At 36.3% G+C, this 24068-nt stretch overlaps 1 protein-coding gene across 8 annotated transcripts in view; it reads left to right on the top strand.

The window, feature by feature from the left end:
* Positions 1-24068, top strand: part of FZD3 (frizzled class receptor 3) — a 106690-nt gene that overhangs the window by 25664 nt on the left and 56958 nt on the right. For all 8 annotated transcript variants that reach the window (XM_025462976.3, XM_035719299.2, XM_025462973.3 and 5 more), the window contains 2 exons: positions 9775-9971; positions 17068-18085. In XM_025462976.3, coding sequence (XP_025318761.1) covers positions 9775-9971; positions 17068-18085 — 1215 coding nt within the window. The remainder of the gene's footprint in view (positions 1-9774; positions 9972-17067; positions 18086-24068) is intronic.

Below are 24068 nucleotides of genomic sequence, written 5' to 3'. Positions count from 1 at the left end.
AGATGCTCTTTATCAAGTTAAGGAAGTTACCCTCTGTTTCTAGTTTGTTGAAAACTTAAAATCATGAGTGCTTCCTCTGCATCATTTGGCATTATAATGTATTTTTCTGTTAGCCTGTTAATTTGGGATTAATTGATTTTTGAATATTGAACCAGCTGTGAGTTTCTAGAGCAAATCCTACTAGGTTGTGGTATAGAATACTTATATTTTTGGATTTGCTTTGCTGTTACTTTGTTAAGGACTTTACATTTTGTTTCTGAGGAATATTGGTTTGTAGATATATGAAAGCATTCTATTTTGATGAAGTCTGATATATCTATATTCTTTTGTATTATCTTTATTTGATTTTAATATTAAGCACCTCTTGCTTTGTAGAATTAGTTGGAATATGTTCTCTTCTTTGCTGTTTTCTTGAAGAGATTATGTAGAATTGGTGTTAATTATTCTTTAAATGTTGTTAGATTTTATCCAGGAAACCATCTGACTTGGACATTTCTTTTTCTGGATGTTTTTAACCACAAATTCAAATTCTTAGTAGTTACAGGTTTCTTCAGATTATCACTTTAATTTTGGGAGAGTTTTTGTAGTGTAGCTTTGAGGAATTTGTCTACTTCTTCTAAGGCACCTAGTTTATGTGCATAGGTTTGTTTGTAATATTCCCTTATTGTCTTTTTAATGCCTACAGAGCCTCAGTGACATCTCTTTTATTCTTGATATTGGTAATTTGTGCTTTTCCTTTTTCTTTGTCTTTTCAGAACCTTACCAATTTTATTGGTAGTTTCAAAGAACCAGCTCTTATTTGAGAATTTCTATTTTCTGTTTTCAATTTCATTGATTTTTCTAATTTATTATTTCCTTCCCTTTGCTTTATTTTGTTCTCTGGGCTATTATGAATAATGCTGTTCTGCTGTGAAAATTCATATACAAGTTTTGCCTTGGGGATGCCTGGGTAGCTCAGTGGTTAAGCGTCTGCCTTCAGCTCAGGGCGTGATCCTGGAGTCCCAGGATCGAGTCCCCCATAGGGCTCCCTGCATGGAGCCTGCTTCTCCCTCTGCCTATATCTTTGCCTTTCTCTGTGTGTGTGTCTCTCATGAATAAATAAATAAAATCTTTAAAAAAAGAAAAGTTTTGCCTTGAATACCATTTTTAATTTACTTTTACTTTTAACTTATATTGAATATCATTTAATAATTAATATACCTAGGACTGGAATTGCTGGATCATATGATAATTTATGTTTAACTTTTTTTTTTTTAGGATTTTATTTATTTTAGAGAGAGAGACAGAGATAGTGAGAGAGGAGAGCATGAGCCGGAAGGAAATGGAGAAGCAGGCTCCTCACTGAGCAGGGAGTCAGACTGGGGATCCCTGGTTTATGACCTGAACCCAAGGCAGACAGTTAACTGACTGAGCCACCCAGGTGCCCCTCTGTTTAACTTCTTAAGGAATCACCAAATTTTTTTCTGTAGTGGTTCACATGATTTACATTACCATAGCAACACATAAGGGTTCTGATTTCTTCACATCCTTCTCAACACTTCTTATTTTCTGTTTGTTGTTCGTTTTTTTATTTTCTGTTTTTTAGATCACAGCTATCTTAGTGGGTGTAATATAGTATCTCATTGTGGTTTTGATTTGTATTTCCCTGATGATCAGTGACATTGAACATCTTTTTATGTGTTTATTAGCCATGGTATAACTTCTTTGGAGAAATGTCTATTGAAGTTTTTTTGTCCAAAAAATTGGGTTGTCTTTTTGTTGAGTTGTGGGAGTTTTTTGTTTTCTGTGTACTAGACACTTACCAGATGTGTTTTATAAATATTTTTTTCCAGTTTGTGGATTGTCTATGTACTCTCCTGATAATGTCCTTAGATACATGAAGCATTTTATTTTGATGAAGTCTAATATGTCTGTTTTTTCTTTTGTACTTGTGCTTTTATTGTCAAATCTAAAACCATTGCCATCCAAGATCATGAAGATTACCTCTGTTTTCTTCTACAAGTTCTATAGATTTAGCTCTTAAATGTAGATGTTTATCCATTTTTAGTTAATTTTTGTATGTGGTATAATGCAAGGGTCTCCAGCTTTATTCTTTTGCATGTTTAGACTTATGCCAGTACCAGAGTATTTTGATTACTATAGCTTGTATTAAGTTTTGAAATTGGAAAGTATGAGTAGTCCAATTTTGTTCTTTTTTATTCAAGGTGGTTTTGATCAGTTCAGACGCTCTTGCAATTCCATATGAATTTTGGGATCAGCTTTTCCATTTCTGCAAAAAAAAAAAAGGCAATTGGGATTTCTGAAGGGATTAGATTCAATCTGTAGATCATATTAGGGAGTATCACCATCCTTTTTTTTTTTTTCTTTTTTAAAGATTTTATTTATTCATAGAGAGAGAGAGACAGGCAGAGTCACAGGCAGAGGGAGAAGCAGGCTCCATGCAGGGAGCCCGACACGGGACTCCATCCTGGGTCTCCAGGATCACACCCTGGGCTGCAGGCGGCGCTGAACCACTGCGCCACTGGGGCTGCCCGGAGTATCACCATCTTAACAGCATTATCATTTAATCCATGAATACAGGATGTCTATTTATTAGGTCTTCTTCAGTTTCTTTCAGTAACACTTTATAGTTTTCTGTCTTGTACCACACTGGTTAACTTTCTTAAGTATAGGATGCTATACTTTCTTTTTGATGCTCTTAAAAATGGATTTTTTCCTTAGTTTCCTTTTCTATTGGTGATTTTTTAAAATTTCCTTTTTAATATATTCCTGGAATGTAGAAATATGACTTTTATCTCAATTGATTTTTATATAAAGTGTTTGTAATAAATTCATTTATTCTAATGGTTTATAGATTATCTTGGATTTTCTTTGTAACAGGTTTTATTAGTCTAATTCTGTTAGAAGACGGAAGCACTCAATGATTTAAACAAGGGAAGAATAAAATAAAGAATAAGTAGTATAGGAGAGTATAAGATAGCTCAACAGGGTTCTCTGGGGCAGAGGGACAATCTTGGAAGGGACTACCAGACCCCAAGGCTCAGACCTTAATTATAGGTGATATAGTTGCTGCTCAATGGGTGGCAGAGAAATTCACTGGGTTAGTTGGGCCAGAGCTGGTCCACAGTTGCTGGGCAAGCAGGAAGCAAGTCTTAAGGTCATGGGGAAAAGTTAGCTGATGATTCAGCAAGAAGAGGGAGTCAGAGCACTGTTACAGGTAGGAGGCCTTGAGCATGCAGTGTCTTTATTGGAAGGGCTGCAGGAAGGGGGTCAACAGGCTACACAGTGATTGTGAGGCTACTCAGAGACCTTTCTGGGTACATGGGGGGACAGAGCACCATAGGTTTCTTTACATTTCCACTGCTGCCTGACTGTGCAGCAACCACAACCAACAAGGAAGCCTCTTTGTTCTGCAGTATTCCTCCAACATTCTTTATTGATAAAATTTAAATTCATGTTTAATGTAAAGGAGAAGTGGTGAAATGAATCCCATCTATTATCATCATTCAGCTGATATTGAAGGATGAATTTGGAACTGATAGGTAGAAGTTTGGTAACTGGAACACTAGTCATATATGAATAATGATAGTTTCTATCTGATCCACCTTTAATTTTTATATTTCTTTCCTTCTAATTCTTTTACATTTTTTTCTTTTTCTTTTCGTACTGTCCTAATGAGGACTTTAAATACAATAAGATGGTGATAAGAGATATTTTTGCCTCATCTTTGATCTTGGGAAGCTTTCAGGAATTTACCACCAAGTATGAGGTTTGCTGTAATTTGATGTATGTACTCTCCATAAGATTTGAGGAAATTTCATCTTACTCTGCAAAGAGTCTTCATCATAAATGAGTGTTGAATTTCATCTAATACTTTTACTACATCTATATTATTAATGGATCATGTGATTCCCCCATTTTTCTATTAATGCTATTAATTACATTAATAGGTTTTTCAGATGTTAATCAGTGGTGTATCCTTAGGAAAAAAGTTCACTTGGTGAACTTTAAGATTTTATTTATTTATTTATTTATTTATTTATTTATTTATTTATCAATCAGAGAGAGAGAGAGAGAGAGCATAAGCAGGGGGAGCAGCAGGTAGAGGGAGAGGGAGAGGGAGAAGCAGGCTCCCCACTGAGCAGGGAGCCTGATGTAGGGGCCTGATCCCAGGACCCTAGGTCATGACCTGAGTCGAAGGCAGATGCTTTAACCAATTGAGCCACCCAGGCGCCCTTATTATTTCTTTTTTACATATTCTGGATTAATTTACTAACATTGGGACATGATTTTTTTTTAAGATTTTTTTATTTATATATTCATGATAGAGAGAGAGTCAGAGACAGGCAGAGGGAGAGGCAGGCTCCATGCCAGGAGCCCCACGCGGGACTGGATCCCAGGACTCCAGGACCACGCCCTGGCCCAAAGGCAGGTGCTAAACCGCTGAGCCACCTAGGGATCCCCGGGACATGATTTTTATATCTATAATCATGAGGAATAATTTTCCTTCTTAGATAGTTCCTTTTAGGTTTTATTATAAAAATGAGGGTGATTTCATAAGATCAATTAGGAAAGGTTCCTTTTTCCCCCTTTTTAGGAAGAGTTTGTGTGTGATTACTGTGACTTCTTGCTTTGACATTTGACAAATTTGTCTAGTGAAGCCATCTTAACCTAGAGTTTTCTTTAGGGGAATCATTTCTAATAATGCATTAAGTTTCTTTGTAGATAGAGGATAGATTTTCTTTTATGAGTTTTGGTGAATTATGATTTTTTCCCCAAGGCATTTGTTCATTTCATCATGTCAAATATATTATTTATGGTTATCTACATTACTCTCCTTCATTCTTGATATTGGTAATTCACATTGCTGGTTGTTGTTGTTGTTGTTATTATTATTGCCTGTACCTTCTCTAAGTTTGGCCACTCTTTTTCTAGCTTCTTGGGATGGAGTTTATGTCATTGATTGTTTTTAGGCTTTCTTATTTTCTGATATGTGTATGTCAGGTTGTAAATTTCCTCTGAGTACAGCTTTTGCTGATATTTTATTGTCTTTATTTACTTTTATATATAGATTATATAACCTATATAATTATACATATAATTTAAATTTCAGTTATGATTCCCTTTGGTGATTATGGGTATTTAGAAGTTTGTTGTCCAATTTACAAATTTTTGAGCAATTGGGTTTGAGTTCTTTATTTTTAAGATTTTATTTATTTATTCATGAGTGACAGAGTGAGAGAGGCAGGGATGTAGGCAGAGGTAGAAGCAGGCTCCCCACAGGAAGCCCAAAGTGGGACTCGATCCAAGGACCTCAGGATCATGACCCGAACCAAAGGCAGACACTCAACCACTGAGCCACCCACGAGCCCCAATCCAGTCATTGTTGGGTATCATGATTATAAATATGTTATTTAGATCAAATTTGTAATTGGCTTGGTTAGGTTTTTGCATTCTTACAGAATTTTTGTCTTCCTCTTCCATCACTTACTGAGAGGTGTATCAATCTTTCCTCTCAGTGTGGGTTTGTACATTTTCCCTTTTGGTTTTGTCTTCTGTTTTTTATTAAAATAATTTGAAGCTGTATTAAGTGGTACATATAGGTTTAGATTTGCTTTTTGGTATTAATGTATTGATTCTATTCTCTTAGGAAATGCCCTTAACTCTGGGAATACTTCTAGTCAAAATTTACTCTGTTTTGGTTGGTTCTGGCATTACAACTTGCCTTTCCTCTACTTTTAACCTGTTTCTTTCTTTCTATTTTTTTTAAACATGTTTCTTTATGTTGAAAAATGTGTTTGGGGCTCCTGAGTGGCTCAGTCAATTAAGCATCAGCCTTCAGCTCAGGTTATGATCCCAGGGGTTCTAGAATGAAGCCCCCATATCAGGCTGCTCCGCGGGGAGCCTGCTTCTCCCTCTCCCTCTGCCTGCCACTCTCCCTGCATGTGCTCTCTCTCTCTCCCTCTGTCAAACAAATAAAATCTTTAAAAAAAGATATTGTAAACAGCATTTTTTTTTTTAACCTGGTCCAAAACTCTTAGTCCTTTACTTAGAGTTTTTAGTCCATGTGTATCTAATATAATTATTGGTGTATTTGAGCTAATATTTACTGTCTTACTAATTGAGTTCAATGTGTCCAAACTGTTTTGCATTTTTTTCTTTCCAGTCTTGCCTTCTTTTGTGTTATCTTATTTCCCTTATTTACTTCATTATGCATTCTTTTATTGTTTACCCTAGAAATTATGATATGTACTCTGATACTCAATACTCTAATAAAATCGTTATTTTAACCACTACCCATTAATGTTCTTTTGGCCTCCCATCTTTTCCATTTTATTATTATGCATATTAATATACCTGTGTTTTGTATGTATTTTAAGACATTATTATTTTGTAACAGAACAGAGTATTCATTTATATTTTTCATATATTCACCCCTTTTTTTGCTTTTAAATACTTTTGAGTTTTCATCTTTGATGTTCCTTTTGTCAGAAGAACTCTGAAGTATTCCTTGTAGTGTAGATTTCCTGCTGACTAATTTTCTCCCATTTTTTTGTCTGTCTGAAAATGTCTTGTCTTTGCCTTCATTTATGAAGGATTTTTTTTTTTAAGATTTTATTTATTTATTCATGAGAGACACAGAGAGAGGCAGAGACATAGGCAAAGGGAGAAGCAGGTTCCCTGTGGGAAGCCCAATGCGGGACTCAATCCTGGACCATGGGATCACACCCTGAGCTGAACGCAGACGCTCAACCACTGACCCACCCTGGCACCCTATGAAGGATATTTTTGTTGGCTATAGACTTGTAAGTTTGCAGTTACTTTCCCTTAGTTCTTTAAGTCATTCTATTGTTTCATGGTTTTCTGAAGTCAGCTCTGAGTGTTAACTGTTGCTCTGTTAAAGATAAGTTGTCTTCTCTGTCTGCCCCGCCCTCCCCAGGGGCTGCTTTTTAGGTATTTTTCTTCAGTTTTCAACAATTTAAATAACATTTTCCTAGGTGTGATATTCTTATATTTAACCTTCTTGGGGTTTGCAGAAGATTTTGAATCTGTATATTGTTGTCTTCAATTAGTTTTGGAAAATTCTCAGTCATTATCTTTTTATATATTGCCTTTGCCCATTCTCTTTCTCCTCCCCTTTTGAGATTACAGTTATGCATATCTTAGACTTTTCCACATCTTTTACATGTGTGTTATGTTCTTTTATGTATTTTTCAGTATTTTTTGGTCTGTGTGCTTCTGTTTGGGTATTTCCTATTGCCTTGTGTTTTCTGTTTTGCCGATTCTGTCTTCTGATAAATCCAATGAGTTCTCAGTTCCAGATTGTATATTTCAGTTATAAAATTTCCACTTGATTCTTTTTATAATAGATTGTGTGTATATATATATATATATATATAATAAAGATTTTATATATATAATGTAATAGATATTATAATTTCAATTTCTGGTTGAAATTCTTCATTTTATTTTCTTGACATATTTGACGTAGTTATATACAGTCTTGTGTATTAGGTCCAATAGCTGGATCACTAAAGCACTATAATATTTTTCCTTGGTTTTAATCATTTGGCCCTCTCTCTCTCTCTCTCTCTCTCTCTCTTTTTAAGATTTTATTTATTAATTTGAGAAAGCCACAAGAGGAGAGAGAGAGAGAGTGCACACAAGCAGGGTGGGGAGGGGCAGAGGGAGAGGGAGAAGCAGGAGATTCCCTGCTGAGTAGGGGGCCCCACACAGGGCTCACTGATCCCAGGACCCGAAGATCATGATCTGAGCCAAAGCCAACTGCTTAACTGACTGACCACCCAGGCACCCCATATGGTCCTGTCTTTTGAAATGCCCAGTAATTTTTTGTTGAGTGTTAGACATTACAAAATGGTGAAGTTCTAGATGATGCTATATTACTACAGAGGTTCACCTTTCTTCTGAATAACAGATAAATGGTGGATCATCTTAATTCCATCAGAAGGGTCTGAATTGAGGCTGGGTTGCAGTTTTGGTAGGTCTCTGCCTCCTTTGATTTGCCCCTGCAACTGGAGTGTAGCCATTCAGAGGCTTCCAGGTGGGAGTCTACTTAGTTCACATCCCCTGGCAGGACTTGAACTTTAATCCATGTTTCCATGGTAAAACTGCCAAAATCTCCACTCTCCCTTTCAGAAGTTTTCTGCTTAGCTTCTTAGCTCCTACAGAATTTTCAGATATCTTGAAGGGAAAATTGGCTGTGTCAGACTCAGTCCTTGGCACTTTCCCTTCTCACCTACATCTTACTCCTTTCATTTTGAATTTTGTCTGTAGCCTTGTAGACCACCAAAGCTGTGCTGTTTTCTAGTACCAGCCTAGTCAAAGCCTGATTCTCAGCCTCTTGCCTCATGCTCAGATATAATAAGTGCCTCCTTGGAAAAGTAGTGGCACTTATCTGGCCACCTTTCCATATTTCCCTGCTCTCTGTATTCTTGGTCCCTCCAGTTCTTTTGCTTCAACCGTTCTTCAGTAGCTTTAAATAGATATTTTAAAACTTTTTTCCTATATTTTAAAATTGTTCTTGATGGAAACATTGTTTTAACACAAGCTGCTCCTTCATTCTTGGGAGTGATGGTCACATATAGTTTATTGTTACATATTGAATACCATATCCATTATACAGTTAATGTCTCAGTTTCTTTAAGTGACTCTTGGTTTTCTGACTGGATCTTGTATAGGAGGCCTTAAGAAAATACTACATATCAATGTAAAAACTGATTGATTCTTATTCAGTAGAAAGGCTTAGTAGTGAGAATATCTATTATCAGATCAAAATCAGCAATGACTCTGTAACTTATATAAATAAGTGGAAAAATAGGAGCACCTAGGTGGCTCAGTGGGCTAAGCATCTGCCTTCAACTAAGGTTATGATCCTAGGGTCCTGAAATCAAGCCCTGAGTTGGGCTCCCTGCTCAGCGGGGAGTCTGCTTCTTCCTCTCCCTCTGCCCTTTCCCCTGCTCATGCTCTCTCTTTCTCTCTCTCTCTCTCTGTCGCAAATAAATAAAATCTTTAAAAAAAAAAAAAGTGGAAAAGTATTTGATAGTCAAAAACTCAGGTGCATATTTATTGGGATATTTGATGTGTTCCTGTGGTTTTAATGATTATTTTAGCATCGTTTTATGTCTGGGGCCACTGTTTTTTCTTTTTGTTTTTCTTAATATCAGCTTACAGTGTCCTATTTACATTATGTGATATCAGAGTTAAAAATTTTTTTTAATGTAACAAGGACAAGAAAATATGAGACAAATGTGAGAGATCCTTCCCTCTCCCTCACTCTCAAAATAACTACTGCTATGTATAACTACTTCTCTTCCTCCACCCCCACTCCCTTTCCTCTTTTAGCATTTTGTCTGCTCTCTCCTGTTGATACTTGTTAGTTGAAGAAAATGTAGAAATCGAGATACATAAGAAGAAGAAAATTAAAATCTCTTAAAATTCTGTCATCAAGCAGTAATCACTTTTTGAGCATTTGGAACATATCTTTTATGGTTTTTTTCCCAGTGTGATTCTCAGCACTGTCTCTTCATTAATATCACCTCTAACAATTAAAATATACATATAGGTTCTGAAATAAACCTCAGTTTTAACCAATTCAGAAGCTTTAGGGATATAGCTGAGAGGATTTTGTTTCAAAAAAACAAAAAGTTGCCTTCAGAAATTTTTAAACTGGACGAAAAGAATATTATTCTATATAGGAAGTTTTAACTTGTATACAATTCTTTCTCTAATTATTCCATTTTAACTTCTTCCTAGCCATTCCACCCAATGGTGAATCTGGATTGTTCTCGGGATTTTCGGCCATTTCTTTGTGCACTCTATGCTCCTATTTGTATGGAATATGGACGTGTCACACTTCCTTGTCGTAGGCTGTGTCAGCGGGCTTACAGTGAGTGCTCGGAGCTCATGGAGATGTTTGGTGTTCCTTGGCCTGAAGATATGGAATGCAGTAGGTGCGAAAATCATAGATTTTCATGGATCATTGCTTAATGCTATATAGTATGTTTAAAATTATTTGTCTTCTAGTTCATCAATTTGAAAAACTTTTTTGAAGTATTTATTACCATTAATTTTGAAAAGCAGTTTCATGACCTCAGAATTGTTCATTTCCTTAGAAACTTGAAATCACAAAATGAAAACATGGAAAAGAGAAAAACGTTTGTGTGAAGAAATTTTTAAAAGAATTAAAAAACAATGAAGACATACAGTTGATTTTTCTTCCTCAAAAAATTTCTTTTCTGGTTATATAAGCAATGCAATTAGAAAATAGAAGAAAATATTCATTACCTCATCATTAAATGTCTTTAATGATGACTTAATGGAAGTTACATATCTGTATGATTTAAATGTGTTAATGACTAAAGTAGTTCTGTCTCTTTTTTTTTTTTGTCATGTATTAACAAACCAGAATTAGAAAATGAGAGATACTTTTCAGATCACTTCCAGTATATAGATTATAAGCATTTCCTAAAGACTTGAGGATGTTTACTAGATAATCTTATAGATTTATATGAGAGAATATTATTGTTAGTAATAATGTGCATAGTAATACTGTATTTTTTTACCTTTTTGTATTGTGAAATATTTCTAGAATAAGGAACAAATAAGATAAATGCATATGTGCCAATTGTCTAGCTTCATCCAGTCTTAACATTTTGGGATACTTGCTTTAGTCACTTTTTTTCTTTTTAAGAAATAATACAGAAAAAAAAAAAAAAAGAAATAATACAGAGAGAGTTGAAAGTTCCTTCCTTGGTATCCCATCTTGATTTCAGTCCCTTCTTTCCTCCCCAGAGATGAGGTAATAATTATGTTGACCATGTTGTTCATCATTCTTATATTTGTTTTTATATTCTTACTACATATATATATATCTGTAAGCAACATTGAATTTTTAAAAATGTATTTATATCTGTAGATTTGGTTCATTCCTTTTAATTACTACATAATGAGCTATTAATATTCTGTAGTTATTTAGCCATTTCCTACTGATGGTCATTTAAATTATTTCTGGGTGTTCTCTGTTATCAGTAATGCTGCAGTGAACATTCTTCTTCACGTTTAAAATTAATTTTGTCCTCTCAAAATAGCTCTTGGGGGTAGGTGAAAAGCAGGTGCTATTCTCATTTGGCAGTTGGAAGAACTTCAGAAATAAAACAATAGTTTTGGGACACCTGGGTGGCTCAGTGGTTGAGTGTCTGCCTTGGCTCAGGTTGTGATCCCAGGGTTCCAGGATCAAATCCCACATTGGGCTCCCTATGTGGAGCCTGCCTCTCCCTCTGCCTATATCTCTGCCTCTCTTTCTGTGTCTCTCATTAATAAATAAAATCTTAAAAAAATTTTTTTCTTAGAGTCAGTTTACTGACATTTTGCTTTCTCCTATTTGTCCACTCTATTTCTCACTGTTCAAATGGTTTTCTTATCTGGTCCCATATAACCATCTACTTTCTCCCCTAACACATGGTAGTGTTTACATCCCTCTTTTAGAAGTCTGTTAATTTCTTGATGTTTGTAACAACAGCTAGAATTGCTTGGGCAGGAACTCTATTTTATGTTTCTTGTAGCTAACTCCCATTATTTAGTGGTCTTTTTATAGTAATAGTTTATATACAAGTATAGAAATCTCATTATCATCTTTATTTCTTTATTTTGATGGGATTAAATCTATTTTATGTCCTCACTTATTGCCTAGCACTAAGTAACTATGAAACCTTAAATTCTGGCAAACTAGTCTTTCATAACAACCTTTCATTCTTCTACATCTCTTTCACCTGTCTCCTATACTTCTTCAACTTCATAGAAGTGGTTAGACTTTGGGTTTGTTTGTTTTTTATAGCCTCCTAATAACTCTCTTCCTAATTTCATTTGTTTCCTTACTTACTAAGCTTTGTGGTCTGTCACTTGAAATGACACTCTTGCTAGCAATTTCAACTCATTCCTTCTATTGCACTTGTTCAGATTTCCAACTGGATTGATTCAACCCATTTCTTACAAATTAAGTATGCTCTATATTTAATGATGCCAACCATAGCAGTTCCTTTTTTAAATGATATCTATCGGGATCCCTGGGTGGCGCAGCGGTTTGGCGCCTGCCTTTGGCCCAGGGCGCGATCCTGGAGACCCGGGATCGAATCCCACGTCGGGCTCCCAGTGCATGGAGCCTGCTTCTCCCTCTGCCTGTGTCTCTGCCTCTCTCTCTCTCTCTGTGTGACTATCATAAATTAAAAAAAAAAAAAATGATATCTATCTATCTATCATCTATCTATCTATCTATCTATCATCTATCTATCTATCTATTTATTTATGAAACAGAGAGAGAATAGAGGGAGAAGGAGAGGCAGACTCCCCACTGAACAGAGAGCCTGACATGGGGCTCAATCCCAGGACCCCAGAATCATGACCTGAGCCAAAGTGAGATGCTTAACCAGCTAAGCTACCCAGGCCACCTCTACTGTAGCAATTCTATTTGCTGTTTGTCTTTGGCACATTTCCAGTTTTGTCAACAAATAATTTCTGTTTATTCCTCTCAGTACTTCTGCCAAATCTATATCACTCACTTCAAACCCATATTTCACCCTTATTCTGTATTACATCCTATTCCCCTTATCTCATCTTGTCTTCTTTTCATGAAAATCATTTAAGCCATCATATGTGAACTATTGTGGTTTGCTACATCTCACACCAGTTATTCTCAATTTCTTTTTTTGGATCCTTTTTCTCTTTTACCCCTTGAGTATTGGTGCTTTCCAGAGTTCTTTTCCTGTTCTTTTTCATTCTGTGTGCTTTCCCAGGATGATCTCATCTCACTCATTTTAACTCTTACTCATCTGCTGCTGACTCCTACACCTAAATCTGTAGCCTTGACATCTTCTTTTTTTTTTTTAAAGATTTATTCATTCATTCATTCATTCATTCATTCATTCATTCATTCATTCATGATAGACACACACACACACACACACACACACAGAGGCAGAGACACAGGCAGAGGGAGAAGCAGGCTCCATGCTGGGAGCCTGATGCAGGACTCGATCCCAGGACTCCAGGATCGTGCCCTGGGCCAAAGGCAGGTGCCAAACCGCTGAGCTACCCAGGGATCCCCCTGTAGCCTTGACATCTTCTTGCTGCATTCCAAATCTGCATATCTAGCAACTATTGGAAATCATAGCCTGCATTTGTCTCAAATGCCTTAATTTCAACATATCTAAAATTGATTTATTCTGTTGCTCATTTTTTAATTTTCTATAAGTCAACTTCTGTTCCTCCTTCATTGAACTTAGCTCCCACATCCAATCAGTTATAAACTCTATTGTTTTTATCTAACTAATTTCATATCTGTCTCATTCCACCTGCCTTATATGGTTTTTATTTTACTTTTTAAATATTTATTTTATTTTTTTTATTTTTAAGTAATCTCTGCACCCAACATGGGGCTCAGACTTAGAACCCCAAGATCAGGAGTCGCATGTTCTACTAGTCAAGCCACCCAGGCACTCCGCCTTATCTAGTTTTAGTTCTTATTCAGCAATATCTCTGCTCCCATTTTTGCCCAAGTCTGTCCTCCACACTGCTCCTTGTCATCTTTCTAATTACTTGGGTTGGATCTATATGAATATTTTATTTAACAACCATTAACTCAACAAATATAATTGGATGTGCTAGGCATACTAGTCTAGATGCTGAAGATAAGCAGTGAACAAAATATAGTCTTGGTTCTTATGGAACTAAAATTCTAGTGGTGGGAGATAAATAGATAATGTCAGATGGTAATGAATGCTAATAAGAAAAGAATAGGTTTGGGTGATAGTGATAAAATATGGGGAAGCAGAAGGACTCTTTTCTATGGAAATGTTGAGGAAGGCCTTTTGATAAAGTGGCATTGGAATAGGGACCCGAATGAAATAAGAGAACAAATAATGCAGGTATCTAGGGAAGAACGACCTAGGCATAGGAAACAACAGTTAATGCAAATGCTCGTAAATGGAAGCATGCTTGGGATAGTGAAAGAACAAGGGAACCAGAGAATCTGGAACCGAGTAAGTTAGGAACGGAAGGACATCAGATCAGAAAGTACTGGCAGTAGGTTGTTTGTAGCTCCGAAACGGAGTTTGGATTTGACTCTGCATGAGATAGGAAACCGTTTAGAGGACTTTGAATGGAAGAGACATGATCATGAGCATAGGAGTGGCATGTCTGTAAAGGATCACTGACTGCTGTGTACCTATGGAGATCAATTGGAAGATACTCCAGAAGTCCAGGAGAGAGGTATTAATGGCTCAGATGGGACAGAGGCAGTAGAGGAAATGAGAAGATATAAAGTGCAGTGATAGAAATTGCTGATAGATTGAAAGGGAAAAGATTTCAAGTATGACCCCAAGGTTTTGGGCCATAACTAGAGGAATTTAATTAACCAATGGGGAAATTGAAGGAATAGAAATCAAGAGTTTGGTTTTTGGAAAGGGTATAGAGTGAAGTGTATATATGTTGAGTGGTGGCTGGATATATAAATATAGCCATAAAAACATAAAGCATAACTTTGCATGGTTTTAAATTTTATATCACTGTTTACACATTCATGCACTTGCTCACTCACTTGCTCTCTTCTGCAATATGCTTGTCTCTTGAACCTCATCTCCTGTCACAAGTCATGCACATGTCATGCTCCAGCAATATTAAACCACCCTGTTCAAATCTCTTTGCCAGTGCTTGCATTTCTTACTAGAATACTGATTGGCATACTACCAGAATTGTCAAATACTGATTCAAAATCTTGTATTTGTCCTTTACCTTATGAAGTTTTTCATAATCATGTCTTTTGGAAGAATTAATCCTTTTTATTATTTTTATACTTTATATAAATTTTGTTTGCTTTGTATATCCTACTGTCGAATTTTGTGTTTACAAGTTTGTATCTCCTTTTAGACTGCAGGATGGAAAGCCTGTGTTTTTTGTCTTTTTATGTTTAATCCCTGACATACTGCAGGATACAAACAAATGCTTAAATGTAATAAGTTTCTCTCATTTGGATTTATAATTCTAAGTCCAGTGAAGAAAATGGATTATATTAGAAAATAAAAGATTAATCAGCTACAGCAAAGGTTATGCATGTATTTGTCAAACTTAATATCAACAATGATTTCTTGGAAACTATTTGATGCGTATGAACTAGTAACTGTCTAGTTACTGGGACCCTGAAGGCTTAGAAACTCATACCAGCAAGAAAATTAAAGATGTAGGAAGTTCATGAGAATAGTGTCCTTACTCATGCCTATACCATAAATCTGTTTTATTTATCCTGTGGCTATCACACTTTCTCAAGTCTGCAGATCTTGTCCCTCTGGAAACTTGCTAAAATGCAAATTTCTGAGCCCTACCAGAAGTATACTGTAATATGATTTGTGGTGGTGGGAACCAAGAATTTCCTTATTTATTTATTTTAAAAATTGTATTTATTTATTTATTAGAGAGCACAGGGGGAGCGGCAGAGGGAGAGGGAGAAGCAGGTTCTTCCCTGCTGACCAGGGAGCCCAACATGGGGCTGGATCCTAGGACCCTGGGATCATGACCTGAGCCAAAGGCAGACCTTCAACTGACTGAGCCACCCAGACGCCCCAAGAATTTTCATTTTTAAAACAACATTAAGTTTTTCATATGTACACCACAGTTTGGGAATAACTGAGTTAGAGAATGTAATCGACTGGAGAGAAAATAGGGATGGTAAAAAAGAAATAGTTGATGTTAGAGATCTTTGAAGGACTGTAATTAACCAATATTTTAGCAGAAAGTGAATATAGGGATCCCTGGGTGGCGCAGTGGTTTAATCCTGGAGACCCAGGATCGAATCCCACGTCGGGCTCCCTGCATGAGGCTTGCCTCTCCCTCTGCCTGTGTCTCTGCCTCTCTCTCTCTCTCTGTGTGACTATCATGAATAAATAAATAAAATCTTTAAAAAAAAAAAAAAAGAAAGTGAATATAAAATGGGAAGAAAAGACCTAAAAACTAAACCACTTACAAGGATTTTTGATACTAATGTAATTCAAAACACCTTGGGCTAAGCATTTAGGGAAGATTTTTAACATTTACTAAGTAAATTCCATTGAATCTAGGGTAACTGTAGTTAAAGACAGGGAAAAAGCTACTGTTTATTACAGCTGTGTATTTATTTCTTTTATAATAATGTATGTTTATATTTTGAAATCTTTTTTTAAACTGTGTGTCCTGTGCAGCCCCGGTGGCGCAGCGGTTTAGCGCCGCCTGCGGCCCAGGGCGTGATCCTGGAGACCCTGGATCAAGTCCCACGTCAGGCTCTCTGCATGGAGCCTGCTTCTCCCTCTGCCTGTGTCTCTGCCTCTCTCTCTCTCTCTCTCTCTCTGCATCTCTATGAATAAATAAATAAAATCTTAAAAAAAAAATAAACTGTGTGTCCTAAGTAAATACTCTCTATGTATAGTGTTACTTATTGATGGCTATTTAGACTGTTTTAATAAAGAGCACTCTTTGGGGCATCTGGCTGGCTCAGGCAAAAGAGCATGCAACTCTTGATCTCAGGGGTTGTAAGTTCGAGCCCCATATTGAGTGCAGAGATGACAGATAAATAAATATTTTTTTAAAAGGTACTGTTTTTGGGGATCCCTGGGTAACGCAGCAGTTTGGCGCCTGCCTTTGGCCCAGGGCGTGATCCTGGAGACCCGGGATCAAGTCCCACGTTGGGCTCCCTGTGCATGGAGCCTGCTTCTCCCTCTGCCTGTGTCTCTGCCCCCCCCCCCTGTGACTATCATAAATAAATAAAAATTTTAAAAAAAGGTACTGTTTTTGAAGCCAAAACAAAATTAAGTATAAAACCATATCATTTTTTGGTCAGCAATGGAAAACCTAGTTGTATGGCCCATAAACAAGATATCAACATTACTTTGTTCCTGCTTAATGTAATTTTACTCCAGGGATATAAGAATGAATAAAGTCATGAGTACTAAATTTGGATATCCAAATTGTTAGGTATCCGTAGATTTCCCAATAAGTGAAAATGGTTCTCGTCTTGTATTTTTTTAGGTTTCCAGATTGTGATGAGCCATATCCTCGACTTGTGGATCTGAATTTAGCTGGTGATCCTACTGAAGGAGCTCCAGTGGCAGTGCAGAGGGACTATGGTTTTTGGTGTCCTCGAGAGTTGAAAATTGATCCTGATCTCGGTTATTCTTTTTTACACGTGCGTGATTGTTCACCTCCTTGTCCAAATATGTACTTTAGAAGAGAAGAACTTTCATTTGCTCGATACTTCATAGGATTGATTTCAATCATTTGCCTCTCTGCCACATTGTTTACTTTTTTAACTTTTTTGATTGATGTCACAAGATTCCGTTATCCTGAAAGACCTATTATATTTTATGCAGTCTGCTACATGATGGTATCATTAATTTTCTTCATTGGGTTTTTGCTTGAGGACCGAGTAGCCTGCAACGCATCTAGCCCTGCACAGTATAAGGCTTCCACAGTGACACAAGGATCTCATAATAAAGCCTGTACCATGCTTTTTATGGTACTCTATTTTTTTACTATGGCTGGCAGTGTTTGGTGGGTAATTCTTACCATCACATGGTTCTTGGCAGCTGTGCCAAAGTGGGGTAGTGAAGCAATTGAGAAGAAAGCATTGCTATTTCACGCCAGTGCATGGGGCATCCCCGGAACTCTAACTATCATCCTTTTAGCGATGAATAAAATTGAAGGTGACAATATCAGTGGCGTGTGTTTTGTTGGCCTCTACGATGTTGATGCATTGAGATATTTTGTTCTTGCTCCCCTCTGCCTGTATGTGGTAGTTGGAGTTTCTCTCCTCTTAGCTGGCATTATATCCCTAAACAGAGTTCGAATTGAAATTCCATTAGAAAAGGAGAACCAAGATAAATTGGTGAAGTTTATGATCCGGATTGGTGTTTTCAGCATTCTTTATCTCGTACCACTCTTGGTTGTAATTGGATGCTACTTTTATGAGCAAGCTTACCGTGGCATCTGGGAAACAACATGGATACAAGAACGCTGCAGAGAATATCACATTCCATGTCCATATCAGGTAAGGGAAACCTTGTTCTAAATTTCAAAATGTGTAATAGTGAAAAGAAGGCATAGAACTGTTAAGACCTAATCTTAGCTAGTTTTTTTTTAAACTGTGTATGAACTTCAACCTGTACATTAAAATTTTAAAGTAAAGATAATGAACAAATACATTGTAGAAAGAATGTAATACACATGTTTCTATAAACCTCTTCCATTTAAAAAGATGACTTTTATAAGAAAATGCTATGGGATTTTAAGCAAATTACTTCTGTTGTCACAAAACAATTTGCTTGGTGATTGCTTAGAAGTCTACCGGTTTGAGGGCAAGAAGCACCTTACCAGCTGTCTTTTGTGAAAATTTTACTGATGGTTGAAAGAGGAATTCATTGTTTTAACAGTTTTGCAAAAGTAATAGAATGCAGTTGTACAAACCAACTCATCTCTTAATTGGCCCTGATTTTTCTTTTTTTCCATACTGAATATATTATGATTTACTTTTGAATTTAAACAGTTCAGATTATCATAGTCACAGAATCATAGAATTTTAAGTCTAGAAAGAACTTTAGAGGTCATTTATTCAAGTTTCCTTAGTAATTTAAAGTTCTTGAACATCTATCTCATTTGAGGCTTAGAAATGTTAAGGGACTTGCTTATATCCAGACTGGGATATAGTGTTAGGAGAGGAATATAGCAAAGAAAGTAGTTCAGAATAGTTGATGCTAAGTATTTCTCTATCTTAAACCTTCTCTAGAACCCATGCCCCTAGCTGTCATCCTCTTTTCTTTGTAAGGCAAGTTTTCTTGAAAGACTAGTCTCCATTGCTGTCTCCTGTTCATCATGTTCCAAGTTAGCTGTTAAAAGCCATCAGCCACTCTTTCATCTCCCCTGACCTTAATGTTTTAATGACCCTATTAAATTACTTATGTATTATAATTTTTATCTCTTTCTCCTGCTACACAGTGAACTCTTTGAAAGCAAGGACTTCTTTTTCATATTTTCGTATTTTTGAACATATATTCTGTAGGTTAGTAGATGATAACATTGAGAATGTGACTGTATAGATGGAGAAAAGACTTTTTTTTTAAAGATTTTATTTATTTATTCATGAGAGACAGAGAGAGAGAGAGAGAGAGGCAGAGACACAGGCAGAGGGAGACAGACAGAGAGAGAGAGAGAGAGAGAGAGGCAGAGACACAGGCAAAGGGAGACGTAGGCCTCCATGCTATGAGCCCGACGCAGGACCCAATCCTGGGTCTCCAGGATCACGCTCTGGGCTGAAGGTGGCGCCAAACCGCTGAACCACCTGGGCTGCCCAGAAAAGACACTTAAGAAATGGTAGCCACTTGGGTGGCTCAGTTGGTTGAGTGTCCAACTCTTGGTTTTGGCTTAGGTCATATACTCAGAGTCCTGAGATTGAGCCCCCCTGTGGGGCTCTGTGATCAGTGGGGAGTCTGCTTGAATTCTTTCCTTCTCTCTCTTACTCTGCTTCTGTCTGCCATCCCTCCCTACCTCTACCCCCGTCCCCCCAACTCTCTCTCTTTCTCTCTTTAAAAATCTTCTCTTGAGATTAATCTTTTTTAAAAAATGGTAACAGTGGTACCAGGGACAAGGAGTGTGTGTCATTAGCACATAATCAATGCTCATAAATATTTGACTGAAAATGCCAATTCTCTTTCTTTTGTTTTGTGGTATAAATAGACCTATACGAAATGATATTTTTATTATATAAGTATTAGCTATGGGCTTTTTTAAAAAACATCTCATATTGAGAGACCAGAATAAATGAATAATTGAAATTGAATTTCTTGACAGAATGACTTATTAAAAACTCTTAATATGAGTTTCCAGACCTGAAGCTAAGTAATGGAATTTTGCCTCTAATGAGAGAGAAAGAGATGGTTGAATTACATCATGCTTCTTTATATAAGTTATCTAAGATTCCAAATATATATTACCTTAGAACTATTGAAGAAATGATATTTGGTTACAAAATAATGATCTAAAAAATACCAAACCTCAAATATAGAAAAGGATGAATTAGAGTGGTTGGGATGCCACTATTTTTAGGACATTCCTAGGATTCTTTCAGCATCTTTAGAACCAGTTTGAGCTGCACAGAAATCTGTGTGTGTGTATGTGCATTTTTTTTTTGTGGTCATGGGTTAGAAAGTGTTTTTCCTTTCCAACATGCAGAAATAACATTGGAAATGAATTATTTACGATATACTGAAAAGAACAGAGACGTGGTTATTAAGCTGTAAACTCTGGAACACAAATCCTGGCTTCATATCTTACTTTCATTTTTTACTAGCTTTCAAACATTAGGCCAACTCCATCCACCTCTCTCTGCTTTAGTTCCTTGTCTGTAAAATAAATAACAGAATCCAATACTAATACAATAGTAATAGATAGTATTAGATAGAAGCAGAATCTCCCTCCTCAGGTTGTTCTCAAGAGTATACATGCATGGACTTGGAAGAGTGCCTACCACATAAGTGCTCAGATGTTAGCTCTCATTCATTTTCTTCATTTCTTATTGTTTGTGCTGTTGTTATTTACATACATACATCTATATAAATATGGGTTTTTAAAAATCATCCAGTACCAAGTTTTACCAAATGCCATATTTGCTTCAGACATACATTTATTTATTTAAAAAAATTTTTTTTTTAATTTTTTAAGTAAACTCTGTGCCTAGCTAGTGTGGGGCTTGAACTCACTACCCTGAGATCAAGAGTCTGATGCTTTACTGACAGAGCCAGTCAGGTGCCGCTTGCTTCAGGCATTCATTCATTCATTCATTCATTCATTTTATTTATTTTTAAAGATTTCATTTATTTATTCATGAGAGACACACACAGAGAGAGGCAGAGACATAGGCAGAGGGAGAAGCAGACTCCAAGCAGGGAGCCCAATGTGGGACTCAATCCTGAGACTCCAGGATCACGCCATGAGCCAAAGGCAGACGCTTAACTGCTGAGCCACCCAGGCATCCCTGCTTCAGACTTTTAAGAGAAATCTTTACAGATTTGGCTGAAACTTCCCATGTACCCTTCCGCAGTCCTGTTACTCTGTGCCCAGAGGTAACCATCATCCTAAATGGATATATACCATTCCCATGAAAGTCTACACAACTACCAATATGTATGTAGTTGTGAAAAAACTTGGTTTTACCAAATAATACAATGATACCATACTATACATGCTTCTATAACTTGTTTTTTAACTTAAGATTTAGTTTTTGAGATGTATTTATATTAATGCTGTAGCTCTAGTTCATTTTTATTTATTTTTGAGATTTTTTTATTTGAGAGGGAGAGAGTATGAGTAGGGGTGAGGGAGAAGCAGATTCCCCAGTGGGCAAAGAGCCCGATGGAGGGCTCAATCCTGGAACTCTGAGATATGACCTTAGCCAAACGCAGATGTTTAACCAACTGAGCCACCTAGGCACCCCTCTAGTTTATTTTTTAAAATGTGTTTTCTTTTAAGGAAGTTTATATTATAAAGTGTTTTAAATATATAGAAGATAGTAAATAACATAACAAACACCTGTGCACTCATAGCCAAACTGCCTTGAAATCTTAACATTATATCATATTTAGCTGGCTGGCTGGCTGGCTAACTATCATTAAAGACACAGAAGATGCCTATCTGTTCCCTAGGTATTCCTGTTCCTCTTCCTTTTCCTTCTCCTTCCCCAGAGGTAACCCTTTTCATAAAGATGGTATTTATTATCCTTCCCAGTATTTTTATATTGTGGTTGAATACTTACAAATCTATAAAACTTGCTGTTTGCAAGTTTTAAAAATCCATTAAGTGAAACCATTCTGTAGCTTGCTTTCTCCAATTCAGTTTTATGTGTATACCACTAATTTGTTCATTTTAACTGCAGTAATCTAATGTATAAATAAACTGCAATTTATTCACTCGTTCTTTTATGGACATGTAGTTTCCAATTTTTTTTGCTCTTATAAACCATTTTACAGTGAACCTTCTTATAATACCTACCTTCCTTGCACATCACCAAGAATTTCTATGAGGTATATACCAGAAAGTGAAATTGTTGCATTGTAAGTAAGATACAGATATCATCAAACCAGATGGTTATTTTGGGGGCTTGCTTAAGTAATAGTATATGTGCTGCCGAAGCGAGCACTTGCTTAAGTAATAGATATTGAATGAAATCTAGCTTGTTAAAAAATACTGTAGGTGTGCCTGGGTGGCTCAGTCAGTTGGATGTCCTCCAACTCTTGATTTCAACTCAGGTCATGATCTCAGGGTTGTGAGATGGAGCCCTGTGTTGGGCTCTGCGGCAGGCATGGAGTCTGCTTAAGATTCTCTCTCCCTCTCCTTCCTTTCCCCACCCTAAAAAAAAATGGAAGAAGAAGAAAGTGCTGTAAATATGAACTCATTGTGTTTAAAATCTATTATCTTACTTGATATCCACAACAGTCTTATGAAATAGTATGGCTTCATTTCTGTCACTTTAATGGGGAAAAAGTTGAAGCAATAAGAAATAATGTGGCTTACACATTAACAAACTGTATCAGGGGAGCCTAATTTGGGGCTCAATCCCAGAACCCTGAGATCATGACATGAGCCAGAGGCAGATGCTTAACTGACTGAGCCACCCGGGCACTCCCCCAATTTAAACCATTTAAAAAATAAAAAATAAAAAAAAATAAACCATTTTTAAGTGTACACTTCTGTGTCATTAAGTACATTCACAATGTTGTGCAACCATCTCCATCTCCAGAAACCTTTTCATCTTCTTAACCTGAAACTCTGTACCCATCAGTCAATATCTCCCATTCTTCCCTACCTTCCAGCCGCTGGCAGTCATCATACTACTTTTGTTCCTATGAATTTGACTATTCTAGGTACTTTGTATGAGTGGAATCATACAATATTCTACTTTATGATTCTTTAATATTCAAGTACTAGAATTTTTGTATCAGCTTTAATTCACAATTTTACTTTAGGGGAATCTTCTACAGACTTGTGAATTGAGCACCAGAGATATTAAATTCCTTTTTAAAGTCCTATCCACACATAATTGAAAAGATTTGCCATCACTGAGCATACCTGAAAGAATCCCTAGCAGGCTCTGATAATAATTCCTAACGAGAAGTTTTTTAAGTAAATATTAAGTCATGATGTTATCCTTGGAGTAGCCTCCTCAGGTGACCTAAAGAACATAGTATTTCAATATGTTTGCTTTAAAATCAGTAAGGTTACCTAATAGTCATTTTGCACATTATTGAAGTTTTCACATATTTGAAAAGAGGGTTTATGAAATAGTTAATCACATTGTTTCAGAGTACTAATTGGATTTTATGCAAAATGCATGTATTTAATTAATTTGAAGGAAAATGGGCTCATGTAAAGTCTTCTAAAATATTCAGAATACTTTATACTAAGTGTCTATTAGCAAGAACACTTTAAAAATGTATTATAATAATACTTGAGAAAGTAATATTTAATGCCTGAATCTAGAATTAACTATGAAATATAGCCTGAGTTGTCAGAATAATGAATATTTTACAGTTTAATATCAGTAGAGTTTATTCCTAGAATATATTTCCATCTTATGTATTATTTAAAGATAAACAGAGTAATTTTCCAGATACTCGGGGTGTTTTTTTTTTCTTTAAAAATAATTCCCTATATTTATTCAGTGCCTTCTAAGAGTCTTCAAGCATTTTATAAAGGAGTTAAAGTCTCAAAGATTGTTAATATTTCTAGAAAATGATTGGAATACAATATATTGGTTATAAATATGGGTCTTAAAAAATCATATAGACTAGGTTTATGTCCTGCCTCTAATAATCTGAGCTTCAATTCCTTATGTAAAATACAAGAAATAATAGGTTAAATATAGTAATATCTACGTCATGGGTGGCTATGAAGATTAAATGTGATAATGAATTTAAACCTTGTGGGGATCCCTGAGTGGCTCAGCGGTTTAGTGCCTGCCTTTGGCCCAGGGCGTGATCTTG

The sequence above is a fragment of the Canis lupus genome, chromosome 25, assembly GCF_003254725.2.
Source record: "Canis lupus dingo isolate Sandy chromosome 25, ASM325472v2, whole genome shotgun sequence".
In the NCBI taxonomy this organism is placed as follows: domain Eukaryota; kingdom Metazoa; phylum Chordata; class Mammalia; order Carnivora; family Canidae; genus Canis; species Canis lupus.
This window is presented reverse-complemented; position numbering and strand designations above follow the sequence as displayed.